The sequence below is a fragment of the Oncorhynchus mykiss genome, chromosome 1 (genome assembly GCF_013265735.2).
Source record: "Oncorhynchus mykiss isolate Arlee chromosome 1, USDA_OmykA_1.1, whole genome shotgun sequence".
Taxonomy (NCBI): Eukaryota; Metazoa; Chordata; class Actinopteri; order Salmoniformes; family Salmonidae; genus Oncorhynchus; species Oncorhynchus mykiss.
This window is the reverse complement of record NC_048565.1, coordinates 61,206,620-61,223,174: the sequence shown is the minus strand read 5'-3', so window position 1 is coordinate 61,223,174 and position 16,555 is coordinate 61,206,620. Positions and strand designations below refer to the sequence as shown.

Here is a 16,555-nt window from a genome sequence, read left to right as displayed (position 1 = left end):
CAGACTGAGATAGTTTTTCCTCACTCCCTTAGGAAGTAGACAATAGTAAAAAATACTCTTACCTCGAAACTAACCGATCCATTCTTGTTAGTGTCAAAGGCCTCAAACAAGAAATGTGCATACGCACCCGAATCTGAACAGATAGAGACGTACAGAATATGTCATTGAAATGTATCTGAGACAACAATATACAAACAATTCCAAGTGGGTAAATGTATTTGGAACAAAACCTGATCAAATAAGTTGTTAGCACATAAATGTAATTTCAGACAACACACTTTTATTCTGTAACAAGTAGTTAGATACATCTTCAACCTAAATATCATTTCAAACAAGGCCTTGTACTGTAAGTGCCCTACTGTAAGTAGTACAGACATAATGGTTAAAAAATGGGACATCACATCAATACAAATATCACTGGTCTTAAATGTTGTTACTCTTGTTAAATGTCTGAGTTACTTTGGGGAGTAACAGATCTTTAAAATACTTAGTTTGGGTTTAGGGTCATAGGTCAGGGGTCAAAGGTTTAACGGTCATTGACTCACCTCCCTGGGGGAAGAATGTGGAGTAGATGGTTTTAAAGGACTCCTCATTCACCACTCCACTCGGACACTCCTACCAACAACAGCACAGAAAGAACAGGATCAGTCAGAAGGCAAGTCTTCTGCCATCCATATACTTTTACTATTATACGTTCTTGAAAGAGGGAGAAATATTTGCAGTTTTAAAGCAAATTTCATGTAATTCTACACATTTTGACATGACTTATGACAGGTTAATATGATATCTGAGTGAGAGTGACTAACAGAAATCAATGGGCCCCCCTGGAGGTCATATCAAATCAAATTTTATTGGTCACAATTCACATATTTAGCAGATGTTAGTGCGGGTGTAACGAAATGCTTGTGTTCCTAGTTCCAACAGTGCAATAATATCAAACAATACACAACAATACACACAAATCTAAGGGTAAAAGAATGGAATTAATACAAATAGAAACATTATGACAAGCAATGTAGGAGTTAGGAGTATATATATATATATATATAGTGCCTTCAGAAAGTATTCAGACCCCTTTACTTTTTCCACATTTTGTTAGGTTACAGCCTTATTCAATTAGTATATTTTCTCATCAATCTACACACAATACCCCATAATGACAAAGTGTAAACAAGTTTTAAGAAATGTTTGCTAATTTATAATAAACAAAAACATAAATACATTATTTACATACACTGTATATATGTACAGCAATAGTTGAATAGGAAGGCCTTGACTAGAATACAGTATTATACATATTAAATAAGAAAAAAATAAGAAAAACAGCATGTAAACATTATTAAACTGACCAGTGAGTTCATGTGTATGTACATAGGGTACAGGTACAGGGTTGAGTAACCAGGTGATAGCCGGCTAGCGACAGTGACTAAGTTCATGGCAGGGTGCTGGGTGGAGGCTAGCTAGTTATGGCTATTTAACAGTATGATGGCCTTGAGATAAAAGCTGTTTTTCAGTCTCTCGGTCACGGCTTTGATGCACCTGTACTGACATCGCCTTCTGGATGATAGCTGGGTGAACAGGCCATGGCTCGGGTGGCTGAGTTCCTTGATGATCTTTTTTGGCCTTCCTGTGACATCTGGAGCTGTAGATACAATGGAGGGCAGGCAGTGTGCCCCCGGTGGTGTGTTGGACAGACCGCACCACCCTCTGGAGAGCCCTGCGGTTGCGGACGGTGCAGTTGCCGCACCAGGCGGTGTTACAGCCAGACAGGGTGCTCTCAATGGTGCATCTGAAAAAGTTTGTTAGGGTCTATAACACCTTCTTCACCACACTCTCTGTGTGGGTGAACCCTTCCAGTTTGTCAGTGATGTGTACGTCGAGGAACTTGAATCTTTACACCTTCTCCACTGCGGCCCCGTCAATGTGGATGCGGGCGTGCTTCCTCTGCTGTCTCCTGAAGTACACGATCAGCTTCATCGTTTTGTTGAAGTTGAGAGAGAGGTTATTTTTACTGGCACCACTCTGCCAGGGCCCTCAGCTCCTCCCTGTAGGCTGTCTAGTCATTGTTGGTAATCAGGCCTACCACTGTCGTGTCATCTGAAAACTTGATGATTGAGTTGGAGGAGTGCATGGCCTCGCAGTCATAGGTGAACAGGCAGTACAGGAGGGGGCTGAGCACTCACCCTTGTGGACCAGCCTAGTGGAGGTGTTATTTCCAACCTTCACCACTTGGGGGTGGACCATCAGGAAGTTCAGACCCAGGGAACCGAGCTCAATGATGAGCCTGGAGGGTACTATGGTGTTGAGGTCAGAGATGTATGGACAGTGTTCTTACGTAGGTATTCCTCTTGTCCAGATGAGATAGGGCAGTGTGCAATGCAATGGCGATTGCATCATCCGTGGATCTATAGAGGCGGTATGCAAATTGCAGTGGGTCTAGGATGCCAGGTAAGATGGAGGTAAAATGATCCGTAACTAGCCTCTCAAAGCACTTCACCATGGCCTCTTTTTGCCTTTACCTCCCTTATCTCACCTCATTTGCTCACATCGTATATAGACTTGTTTATACTGTATTATTGACTGTATGTTTGTTTTACTTCATGTGTAACTCTGTGACGTTGTATGTGTCGAACTGCTTTGCTTTATCTTGGCCAGGTCGCAATTGTAAACTTGTTCTCAACTTGCCTACCTGGTTAAATAAAGGTGAAATAAAAACTAAAAAAATAAAATATGATATGGTCATTTGAACTGGCTAACCAAAACATTGTTTAGAAAGTTGATTTTAGTTGCTGGTTTGCTAGATTGACGTGTGCTAATTTAATTTGGGTTAATTTGTGTTAAATTACACCAGTTAGGCTATTTTGTACCACTAGTTTGTATTTATACTTTTCATAATGACAGCGAAAAGGTTGACGTGAGACGACAATAGAATGCTCATGATGTCACTGCCACAACTGTCTACAGACATGTCGATAGACATAGTATAAACCAACCATTGTTTAGTACACTACCGTCCTCACTCTATTTAGAACATGGTCTCACGTGAATCCTTAAAGAGATGGGTGGGGCTAAAGGCTTAAGAGGGTGCGATGGATGCTGAATGGGTGTAGACAAAAAAAAGAGCTCTCCAGTAGGTGTACCAAAACATTCAAGGGCCATTTTCTCTAAAGTGGGGTTACAAGTTTATCAACTTTCAAAGCAGAATTACTTTCCCATTGTTCTGCAACTGTAGTGTATGATATACACTTTTCTAACTCTGAGTTTCTACTTTTATCCAATGTAAAAAACATAATTTTGCCGGTCGGTCACATATACTGTAACAATAAGATAACTGATATAACCAAGTTCAAAATTGCACCTTCTGTGTTCTACTAATCTAAAGCTGAACAGTAAATTGAGATCCCGATTGAATTAAAAATATACACTGCTCAAAAAAATAAAGGGAACACTTAAACAACACAATGTGACTCCAAGTCTATCATACTTCTGTGAAATCAAACTGTCCACTTAGGAAGCAACACTGATTGACAATACAGTTCTCATGCTGTCGTGCAAATGGAATAGACAACAGGTGGAAATTTTAGGCATTTAGCATGACACCCCCAATAAAGGAGTGGTTCTGTAGGTGGGGACCACAGACCACTTCTCAGTTCCTATGCTTCCTGACTGATGTTTTGGTCACTTTTGAATGCTGGCGGTGCTTTCACTCTAGTGGTAGCATGAGACGGAGTCTACAACCCACACAAGTGGTTCAGGTAGTGCAGCTCATCCAGGATGGCACATCAATGCGAGATGTGGCAAGAAGGTTTGCTGTGTCTGTCAGCGTAGTGTCCAGAGCATGGAGGCGCTACCAGGAGACAGGCCAGTACATCAGGAGATGTGGAAGAGGCCGTAGGAGGGCAACAACCCAGCAGCAGGACCGCTACCTCCGCCTTTGTGCAAGGAGGAGCAGGAGGAACACTGCCAGGGCCCTGCAAAATGACCTCCAGCAGGCCACAAATGTGCATGTGTCTGCTCAAACGGTCAGAAACAGACTCCATGAGGGTGGTATGAGGGCCCGACGTCCACAGGTGGCGGTTGTGCTTACAGCCCAACACCGTGTAGGACGTTTGGCATTTGCTAGAGAACAACAAGATTGGCAAATTTGCCACTGGCGCCCTGTGCTCTTCACAGATGAAAGCAGGTTCACACTGAGCACGTGACAGAGTCTGGAGACGCCGTGGAGAACGTGCTGCTGCCTGCAACATCCTCCAGCATGACCGGTTTGGCGGTGGGTCAGTCATGGTGTGGGGTGGCATTTCTTTGTGGGGCCGCATGTGCTCCATGTGCTCGCCAGAGGTAGCCTGACTGCAATTAGGTACCGAGATGAGATCCTCAGACCCCTTGTGAGACCATATGCTGGTGCAGTTGGCCCTGGGTTCTTCCTAATGCAAGACAATGCTAGACCTCATGTGGCTGGAGTGTGTGAGCAGTTCCTGCAAGAGGAAGGCATTGATGCTATGGACTGAACCGCCCATTCCCCAGACCTGAATCCAATTGAGCACATCTGGGACATCATGTCTCGCTCCATCCACCAACGTTGCACCACAGACTGTCCACTGTCAGACTGTCATTTTGACTTGTTTTAAGGACATTACATCAAAGCTGGATCAGCCTGTAGTGTGGTTTTCCACTTTAATTTTGAGTGTGACTCCAAATCCAGACCTCCATGGGTTGATAAATTTGATTTCCATTGATCATTTTGTGTGATTCTGTTGTCAGCACATTCAACTATGTAAAGAAAAAGTATTTAATAAGAATATTTCATTCATTCAGATCTAGGATGTGTTATTATAGTGTTCCCTTTATTTTTTTGAGCAGTGTGTATATATTTTACAGCGTGATTCGACTGATTGACGGAGGTGCAATTTTCCTAACCCTCAGCCCCAGGTCTCCAGCCTTCCCAGATCCCCATCCCCTCTCTTCCCCGCACCCCCAAACTCACGTTCTTGAAGCCCCTGTAGAGAACTTGTAGTTCCTTCTTGTTGAACTTGGTCTGCTCCTGTAGTTTGTCCAGCCCCTCTGGTCGATGGCACACAGTGGACAACTCAAAGTCATCCTCTACGCTGTCTGTGGGACAGAGAGGACTGTTAGATATACCTATAGGTCAGTGGAGGCTGGTGGGAGGAGCTATAAGAGGGCAGGTTTATTGTATTGGCTGGAGTGGAATCGGTGGAACGGAGTCAAATGTGGTTTCCATACGTTTCATATCATTCCATTAATTCCATTCCAGCCATTACAATGAGCCGTACAGTTATTGCTCCTCCCACCAGCATCCACTGCTATAGGCTACTCCTACAGGTGCCAGCCTGGAACACCTTTTAATTGGTACTAGAATTATAATGGTAAAAACACAGCCAACTAAATCAATGTTAATTATGAACTGTTGAAATATCATTACATTCATGTTAGCAGATATTAGCTTTACTAAAACATGCCGTTAGATGATAAATCTCTACATTTACATTGTATTGCAATTCCCCAAAACTGAAGTGCACAAAGAAAGACAGGTAGTCGTCAAGTCGTCAATAGAAAACAAAAACATATCAACATCACACTGTGAGATTCCTGAATGTCTATGGAGAAGTTCATTCAGTAACCCGATGTGCTCATTGATGATAACTTTCAGTGAAAGTAGTGGTAAACCATCGAAACATCCGGGAAATGACAAAAGCCCTCAGATCTTCAGGCAATATGATAATATGGTCCTCACACTCCATCTCTCCCTCCCCACCCATCTCTCTCCACTCATCCCTCTCTTCCAACCTTATTACACACACAGTCAGCTGAAGACAATCATGCCTCACTCCTCCTCATCTCTTATCCCAAGATGCAAAGCAGGGCTGACTGTCTGTCCGCATCTCACTTCTCACCTTTAGACATACATCAGTCACTCACCATACCAGACAAATATACTGTAAAATACCTCCAGAACACACAGTTCAATAATACTGAGATATATCCAGATATATTGTATACAGTGTGTGTGTGTGTGAGAGAAAGAGAGAGAGAGAGAGAGAGAGAGAGAAGGTGTGTGTGTATGTGTCTGTGTCTGTGTCTGTGTGTAAGCATGCACATGTGTGTGTGCCGTGTGTGTGCCATGTGTGTGTGTGTGTGTGTGCCATGTGTGTGTGCGTGTGCGTGCGTGCGTGTGTGTGTGCGCGCGTGTGTGTGTGTGTGTGTGTGTAAGAGTAAGATTGCGTGTGTGTGCATTTGCGGGCCCATGTGTGTATGTGTGTGTAGGGAGAGTGAAGAGTGAAGAGTCACTTGCATTGACTGACTGAGGCGGCAACAGAAGGCGTGCAGCAGGGCAGCAGCTTGAGGAATCTCTGCTTTATAGTCTTTTTACTTTTGATGGTGGGAGTGTTACCTGTAATCACCAACCATAGCAGAGGTTAGACATAGAGCACACATAGACACACAAAGAAAGAAAAACTCACAGACGCAGGCCTGACATGCACACCCACAACCATGCACACACACACACGCACACACGCACGCACGCACGCACACACACACGTGCGCACGCGCGCGCACACATGCACGAACGCACACGCACACACACGCGCAAACACACGCACACACGCACACACAGCATAAGCAACATGCAACTCATTAAAGCATGCACAGCAGTCTCCCATAGTAAGGGCAACGGTTCGGTTTGCTGACCTGGCTTTTCTAGGACGGGCGTGTGCGTCCATTTCAGCTGATAGCTTACATCACCATACACAGACCTCTACGGGTGAGTCATTGGCAAACACAAAGAAATAATTAACACTCAGTATGAAGCCATAATTATCTTCAGTCTGAATGGACTACAGGAAACTGAGGGAAGTCAATGGCAAACAGAGAAAGGCAAAAGGGTTCTTATGAGTTAAAAATCCACATTTACGTGACCTTTTCAAAGATTTATAGGAATCAATGCAACGCAATTTCTAGGCAATTCCTAGACTACCAGTACAATAGTTTTTGATAGACATAATGCCTCCTAGAGAAAAGCCATATGGTTAGCCTGTTGCGCTCAAGCCCAACTCTCTACTCCAGGCGTTTTCAAAGTCTGAGACAGTGGCCTCCCTTCAGGGAACATCAAGACAATAATTTCCATTATATACATGTATATATATTACATTTTGTTTTAAAATATATAGTTGCAATGAAACTGTTAGAAAACAACTTTTATTTAATATTTTTTGGGACACAACTTAATGAACATGCAACATACTTTAAATCAATAAAAGTGCTTTTAAAATATACAGTTAATTCAGTCTAAAAACGTTTTGTTGTTGTTTATTTCACAAAGTATGTCATTGCCCTTTTAAAACGCTGTTGCCCCTTTAAGAGCTCTGAGACCAATTCTGGTTGTATGCATTTTTTTTAGCGATGCCATGCAAGCAATTTTAGGAATTGGGAAATAAATGTGGTAGCACTGGAAAGCTGGAATACCCCTCATTTTAAATGGAGCCACCAAACTGCTTTAAAAGGTGTGTTTTCCCCGCGATTTGCACGTTCACTCGCACCCCCGCCATATGTGCGTGTCCAAAAGCTGAGGGCGTAAAAATTATCAAGGGTGTAGGGACTAATTAGAACCTCCAATAGCCTATTCGACCAAGCCAGCAAAGCTGCATGCTCCAGAGAAAAGTGGTATCCCAACATGCACGGCAAAATGTTTGGAGTTTGTGCAATTTCATACAGAAGAATGGAGAGGTGGGCGTAATTCTATGACGTGTGTTTGTTTGTGTCTGATTTTGAGGTTTGACACATAAAACAAATGAAATAACCCCCAAAATAAATGTTTAACTGTTAATGAGGTTAATATCTTGTGTAATTTAAATGTGGAACATCAATTACAACATTCACAGGTTGGGTAGGCTACTTTCTTAATGTAATCCATTACAGTAACTAGTAACCCCCTGGTGAGGCGCGCCTCACACTTTGAAAACATCTGTGTTAGATCAACATTCAGCAGGACCTTGATCAAACGACTCAAACCCAACCAGTCCTCACATTTGAACAGATCAGAATTCAACCACTAGAACTCATGCATCAGAACTCGTCCACCAGAACTCCAAAGTCATCCATCAGAACTCCAGATCTCATCCTTCAGAAGTCATCCAACAGAATTCATTCATCAGAACTCATTCATCAGAACTCATCCACCAGAAATCAGCTCATGTTACTCACTACTCACCCTCAACCCACCACACAAACAGCACAAGTACAACCCAAGTTGGAACCAAGAATAATCACAGTGAATTTCGAAGACACACTCAGTAAGAATCAGACCTGGTACTGTCAGAGCGAAGTCATACTGTATCCCTGTGTGTTCTAAAGGTTAAGGCAGAGAGAAGAAGAGAGCACCTGCATCTCCGAAGTAACAGCAACTTCACTACTTCTAGTAGTTTTCCAGAAGTCGGAGGGATGAAGGCCATGATACAGACCAGTATTGTATGACCTGTAACTATACCAATACATTAACACACCTCTGAATGAACACACGCATGCCCACACACACACACAGGTTGACACAATCCCTATTATGTACTAAGGACAAGCTGTTGATCTGCTGACCGTGTCACTCCCTTTCTTCCCCATAAGCTTTCTGTCCCACCCCCTACAGGTATGCTGCCAAAATAGGCAGTACGAGGTTAGAGATTGGAGCAAAATGTATTGACACACACCCACCCACACACACACACACAGAGTAGCCTTGGGAGACGGGATGGAGTTTGTGTGTGTTTGATCTGGCCCACGCAGGGACATCAAAACCATTATGGCCACCAGGGCTGAGTCAATCACACACTGCTCTATCCCTAGCCAAAATGCATGCACTCACACACACGCACGCACACACACACACACAAGGTGACATTATTCCCTACATCAATTTTTTTTTTGAGGGGAGATCAGCTTTAACATTGCAGATAGATTGAAGCTTCCATCAATGTAATTGTCTGCATCATTTCCAATCCCCCATATATAAAATATATATATATATACACTGTACATACTGTACCAGTCAAATGTTTGGACACACCTAATACTCATTTAATGTTTTATCTTTATTTTAACGTGTTGTTTTTTTACATTGTAGAATAATAGTAAAGACATCAAAACTATAACACATATGGAATCATGTAGTAACCAAACGTTTTTATTTTATATTTGAGATTCTTTAAATTCACTACCCTTTTCCTTGATGACAGCTTTGCACACGCTTGGCATTCTCTCAACCAGCTTCATGAGGTAGTCACCTGGAATGCATTTCAATTAACAGGTGTGCCATGTTAAAAGTGAATTTGTGGAATTTACAGTATACAGAAGATGGTCTTTTACCAAATAGAACTAAGCCCATATTATGGCAAGAACAGCCCAAATAAGCAAAGAGAACCGACAGTCCATCATTACTTTAAGACACAAAGGTCAGTCAATCTGAAAAATGTCAAGAACTTTGAAAGTTTCTTCAAGTGCACTAGCAAAACCATCAAGCGTTATGATGAAACTGGCTCTCATGAGGACCGCCACAGGAAAGGAAGACACTGAGTTACCTCTGCTGCAGAGGATAAGTTCATTAGAGTTAACTGCATCTCAGATTGCAGCCCAAATAAATGCTTCACAGAGCTCAAGTAACAGACACATCTCAACATCAATTGTTCAGAGGAGACCATGGTCCAATTGCTTTGATCTCTGTAAGGCAGGGTTATGGGCCAGGTTCAGCACTGTCACATGAAACGGGATTGGAACCAACAGCTGCTCCACTGTGATGTCATTGGACTCCGATACCTGGTATAAGAGATTGTTCCTCATGGTAAATGGGGAAAGGTGAGTACATTAGCAGGATTTACAGGTACACCATCTATTACCTTGACATTCTGTCTGGCGTTCTGTCGTGTGGGGTCTTCTATCTGAGCAGTACCAAACCTTCCCCTATACTGTGTTAACTCAGGAGGAAAAATCTGATGGGCATAAGAATTTCCAGGCCCCTCGGCCTGTGCTTCCTGTTCCTCCTCTTCCACCATTTATGGCCCATTTATCCCCACTGGGTTTCCTGCCTCTTCGTCGTGTCCTTCCCCTTCTTCTTCCAGGAGAACTCTAGTGTCGGCTACAGGAGTCGGGCAGGTAAGTACCAATTTGTTAACTTTCCTTTCATAGGTCAGATAGTTCTTTGGTAGCGGTTTTCTTTTCTTTTCACTGGAAAATGTAAATATCGCCTGGCATGCCCTATTATCTGGCACCGCCATCTCCTTTGTCCTGTAGTCCTTTCCACAATTCTTGAAAATATGGACAGTCGTGACCTAGTAGCACGGGATATGGTAGGTTCTCAATCAATCCTAGGTTAACTCTGAACTGCACTCTGGTGGTGTTAATCTCTACATCTGAGTTTGGGTAGGTTTTGGTGTCCCCGTGAACACAGGTGATGTCCCTGGTTGGAGAGGCAGTCCTCTGCGGCTGGGCTAATAGTGATGGCCTGATGAGTCTAGTGGACAGGTGGATTGTATTTATCATCATTAGTCATTTAGGTCAACATTGGATCATTCAGAGATCCTCACTGAACTTCTGGAGAGAGTTTGCTGCAGTGAAAATAAAGGGGCTGAATAATTTTGCACGCCCAATTTTTCAGTTTTTGATTTGTTAAAAAAGTTTGAAATATCCAATAAATGTCGTTCCACTTCATGATTGTGTCCCACTTGTTGTTGATTCTTCACAAAAATATACAGTTTTATATCTTTATGTTTGAAGCCTGAAATGTGGCAAAAGGTCGCAAAGTTCAAGGGGGCCGAATACTTTCGCAAGGCACTGTACATAAACTCAGCAAAAAAAGTAATGTCCTCTTACTGTCAACTGAGTTTATTTTCAGCAAACTTAACATGTGTAAATATTTGTATGAACATAACAAGATTCAACAACTCAGACATAAACTAAACATGTTCCACAGACATATGACTAACAGAAATGGAATAATATGTCCCTGAACAAAGGGGGGGGGGGGGGGGACCTGCAAGTTCCCAAACATTTCTGGGGGGGAATGGCCCAAGCCCTCACCCTCCGATCCAACAGGTCCCAGACCTGCTCAATGGGATTGAGATCTGGGCTCTTCGCTGGACATGGCAGAACCCTGACATTCCTGTCTTGCAGGAAATCACACACAGAACAAACAGTATGGCTGGTGGCATTGTCATGCTGGAGGGTCATGTCAGGATGAGCCTGCAGGAAGGGTACCACATAAGGGAGGAGGATGTCTTGCCTGTAATGCACAGCGTTGAGATTGCCTGCAATGACAACAAGCTCAGTCCGATGATGCTGTGACACACTGCCCCAGACTATGATGGACCCTCCACCTCGATCGCGCTCCAGAGTACAGGCCTCGATGTAACGCTCATCCTTCGACTATAAATGCGAATCTGACCATCACCCCTGGTGAGACAAAACTGCGATTCGTCAGTGAAGAGCACTTTTTGCCAGTCCTGTCTGGTCCATCGACGGTGGGTTTTCATCCATAGGTCGACATTGTTGCCAATGATGACCTGCCTTACAACAGGCCTACAAGCCCTCAGTCCAGCCTCTCTCAGCCTATTGCATATATTCTGAGCACTGATGGAGGGATTTTGCGTTCCTGGTGTAACTCGGGCAGTTGTTGTTGCCATCCTGTACCTGTCCCGCAGGTGTGATATTCGATGTACCGATCCTGTGCAGGTGTTGTTACACGTGGTCTGCCACTGCGAGGACGATCAGCTGTCCGCCCTGTCTCCCTGCTCTGTCTTAGGAGTCTCACAGTACGGACATTGCAATTTATTGCCCTATCCACATCTGCAGTCTTCATGCCTCCTTGCAGTATGCCTAAGGCACGTTCACGCAGATGAGCAGGGACCCTGGGCATCTTTCTTTTGGTGTCAGTAGAAAGAAAGTCAGTAGTCAGTAGAAAGGCCTCTTTAGTGTCCTAAGTTTTCATAACGGTGACCTTAAACACACACACCCTTTAAAAAATATATTTTCCTTTATTATTTTCCACTAACCCTACCACCCCTCCCCTAATTGGAGTAAACGAATGAACAACAACACTTAGGCTTCTACTTCCAGCTTATACATACTATATACATGTTTTGGACACAATCTACTTAACTATGGTTATCTTTTGTTTGTTTTTACTCCTATCCTACTCTCATCTATTTCTGAAGACCATCCAGTTAGATTTCTATTTCCCATATATTTTTAAGTGTGCTGGGATGGTTGTATCCCCCATATATATATATATATATATATATATATATATATATATATATATATATATATATATATATATATATATATATATATATAGTGGGGAGAACAATTATTTGATACACTGCCGATTTTGCAGGTTTTACTACTTACAAAGCATGTAGAGGTCTGTAATTTGTTTAATCATAGGTACACTTCAACTGTGAGAGACTGAATCTAAAACAAAAATACAGAAAATCACATTGTATGATTTTTAAGGAATTAATTTTCCGCCTCTTCCATTTTTGAAGTAATGCTGCAATTAGTTGGTTGTCATTTTTGGTAGAGCAGACACTTCCTTATATTGTTAGCTGCATGTGTGGCATAACTCCACCAGTCCTATGTATGATATCATTTACAAAGACTATAACTTTTTTTTATAATGTTATTTTTTTAAATGAAATAGTATATTTGGGTTTAACCACATTACTTGTTGTATTATTTTTCTGTCTTTTCTGATGGATTAAACTAAAATTGCACCCAACTTTTAAAACAGCTTGTTTTAAAAATAGCAATGTTTTGGACATTATTTCATTTTCAATTAACCAAAAGTCACAAGTTTTAATCTGAATAAAGGGAAGATGGCCATTCTTGAACATGGGGATGAGACATTCTTACTAATCTGCTAAAGAACCAGTTCGGATTTAAGTATAACATTTGTTTGACTGAGTCCTTCAGTTTTTTTCCTAACGAATTCATATTCCTTGCATAAATAGGACCATTTAATTTTGTCTGGCTTGCCATTCCAAATAAAATATAATATTTGGGTGATGGTTGCTGATAATGGGCCTCTGTACGCCTATGTAGATATTCCATTAAAAAATGAACCGTTTCCAGCTACAATAGTCATTTACAACATTATCAATATTTACACTGGATTTCTGATCAATTTGATGCTATTTTAGTAGACAAAACAAATGTGCTTTTCTTTCAAAAACAAGGAGATTTCTAAGTTATCCCAAACTTTTGAACGGTAGTGTACATTCCAATTACAAGGACAAGCAATTGATGAAATTAACCTTAACATCTCAAATTAACGAATGTCCGGAAAGCAATTGTTTTGTGTCGTTTCGGCTAGCTCTGCCTTGTGTTCCCTCGAGGGCACCTATACACAAACCATGTTTTGGAAAAACGTGTCTACTATTACCCTCAAACGGCTGTAATCCATGGCCAACTAACCATCTAGGAATCTGTCCATTAGTAATATAAACTATAGACAGCTCATTAGGCACAGAGAAGAGTGAGAGAGGAAAAATAGATGTAGACACAAGCTAGGTCATCCAATTGGTGACATATTGTCATGCAAATTTTCTAAAATCTGCATAAAAAAACACATTTTCCCACCAGAGATGTGTTTCCATCAGTCTGACTCGTGGCAGATAAAAGGCTGTGCGTGACGACGTAGTGCACATAAAAATACTTTTTGCGAAAAGTTAAATGGGGTTTCATCGCATTTTCAACTATACTGATTGTTTTCTCATAAAAAAATGTGGGTCATATAGTGAGTGTGCCCACTCTGAAATTGGAAAGTGCGCTCTGGCCAACAGCGCTATCTTTTCACACGTATAGCTTATATATGAAGAGATTATTATTATGGACAAAAGAGTGAAATTATTTTTAGTTGTCAAACTTCAACCATTCATCGATTATTTTGTCTTATGACATAAGACCCACGACAGTTATTGGAAAGGAGCGTCAAACTCATCACCTTGCACTTTCACCACCCTGTGAAGTTCCTCGTAATTTATTGAATCTGTAGCATAATAAACGTCATGCTTTCCTGACGAGTCATAGTGGGAGGACCACACAACATGTCGTTTACTTCAATATGATGATTAATATATCAATATTTGCACATAAAAGCATTTCCATCAATATTTCTCACGTAATTAATTTTCCAGGGACAAAAAGATCCCACCTTGTCTAGCGTATTTTGTTTAGTCGACATTTGGAAAGTGTACCGAAAAATGTACGCACGCTCGATTTGACACCCAATGACCTGAATTACAGCCATTAAAGTCCACCATTTATCAGACAGATTAAGGATTGAGTCTTCTTGCCATACATAGACATCTCTCCCACACCCTAACCCTCTCCCTAACCTCAAGCCCCTCTGTACCCAGCCCATAACCTTGCCTCTTCTCCTACCCCTATCCCCATCCCTGTCCCTAACCCCCCCACCCTTCCTGTCCCTTAACTATATCTGTCCCCTGTTTCATACCCAGCCATCAGCCCCCTGTATCTTACCTCCGGAGGAGAAATCGATGAGCCCCAGGAAGTGCATCAGTTTGAGGGAGCTACAGACCACCAGGAGTATCCCCACTGTCTGCAACCCCTCCATCTCCCACACCTCACGGAAAAACATCAACTGCATCTTGACACACTGTCCCAGAGATGGAGAGATCTCTCCTTTCCCTCTATCTTTCTCTCGTTCTCTCTGTCTATCCGTGTCAATCCAAGAGAGCCCCCCTTAGCTCAGAACCCCTCCGGTCCCCCAGTCGCATTTATATCACTCTGTCCACCTGTTCTCTCTCTCTTGTTCAGTCTCCCACTATCTGCCAGTAAAAAGTCATGGCACGTCCACTAAGGTCAGAAGTGACGACGATGTTGAGACAAACTCCCTCTATCCCCTCTCTCCTGTCTGTGGTAGGTAGTATTGACAGTATAGAGTTGACTGTCCGTAGTAGCTGCCCTGTCAAGAACAGCTCACAGGTGGTTGTTAGTCAAAGCCTTGATGCCTCAGAGGGCACAGAGAAGGTTCTCCGTAACTCAGCCGCCCTCCGATTGGACCTGTCAGCCAGCCTCGTCAACTATCATCAATCGTCCGTAAGTCCAGATATCAATTGTTAAAAGTTAGACGAACACTCCAACGCCATTAACCAGAGTCGAGAGGTGATTATAGTCCACTGTAGTTCTAAGGTATATCTAAGGTTTATTACTCTCACTCCTATTCGTCTACCTATAACCGTTTCTTTCTGTCATTCTGTTTGTTTCCCTTCCCTCCCTCTCTCCATCCCCTCCTGCTCAGTCCCTCCTAGTGTGTAATTGGGTAAGTGGCATGAGTTTGGATAGAGGTAAGAAAGAGCTAGGAGAGAAGGATGAAAGAAGGAGGAGAGCTGGGAGAAGGGGAGAGAGGGAGGACAGAAGAAGGAGGAGAGGGGAAGAGGGAGGAGAGAAGAGACAGGATAGCGGACTCGGGAGAGGAGAGGAGGGAAGGAAAGCAAAGAGATCACTTCAGAAATGCCGTGAGTCTGTGAGGAAAGGGGTGGAATGGGGGAGTGAGGAGAGAGACCGACATGCATTTGGGACTGGCGTGACGCTGGCAGCAGTGGGAAAACTCAAGGATGTGGCTCTCTTTACTATGGGTGCTTCCCTTTCACCTACACAAACACACATACACACTTGCAGGCCTGTATGTCCCAGTGAGCTGTAGTGTGTGTCATTGAGTGAAATCTGACTCCAGGTGTATCATGTCTTTGTGCCAGTAAGATGCCAGGCCTCAGGTTGTTTATCTTGGCACCTGATACACGGATGCAGTAATAACACCACAACACCCAACTAACCAAAAACTGTCACCAAAACAACAGTTAACCAGAATGACATACCAACCACAGTGTACCTTACCCAGCCAAACTAAGCAGAGACTGACAAACTGACCACAGTTAAACTAAACAGTCAAGAAAGAGTAAGTGGCCAAAACTACACCAAACTAAATCAAACCAAATCCAACCAACACCAAATGACTCAACTAACCAGGAAATCTATTGCTGTACGCTGAATCCTAAAAAAAAGGTGTCTGACTTTACAGCAGAAAGAGAAAGACATTATGTCACAACCGTTTAGATACATGATATGGGACACTATCAACAAGTGGAAATACAATCTCAACGAGAGCGATGGAACTGGAGAGGAAGAGTAAAAATGTACAAGGGATAAGATGGAAAGTGGTTTGCGGGACAGGGGTGTGTGTGCGTGGGTGTGTGCATGCGCATTTGTGTGCGTGTGTGAGTGTTCTCAATGCATTTACAATAATAATAAGGGACCAGATGAAAAAAGGGGGAAATAGGGGGGGGGAAACAGAGAGTTGAGAAAGGGGGCAGAAGAGTAAGGAGGACTGGTCTGCCAGCTCAGTGATTAATGCTCCACAGGCTGTATTGGAACTAAGCTCCTCAGCAACAGCACCTAGAGACCACTTAACACTCAGCCACACCAACGAGCAACTGAGGGCTCCAAGATTCAGTCCTTGCTAAATCAGATAACC

General features: G+C 42.7%; 1 protein-coding gene across 1 annotated transcript in view; it reads right to left on the bottom strand.

Moving 5' to 3' along the window:
• Positions 1 to 16,555, bottom strand: part of LOC110526122 (Kv channel-interacting protein 2-like) — a 109,876-nt gene that overhangs the window by 3,951 nt on the left and 89,370 nt on the right. The window contains exons 2-4 of the mRNA XM_021606759.2: positions 4,985 to 5,109; positions 546 to 615; positions 63 to 133 (exon numbers count right to left, since the gene is read on the bottom strand). Coding sequence (XP_021462434.1) covers positions 63 to 133; positions 546 to 615; positions 4,985 to 5,109 — 266 coding nt within the window. The remainder of the gene's footprint in view (positions 1 to 62; positions 134 to 545; positions 616 to 4,984; positions 5,110 to 16,555) is intronic.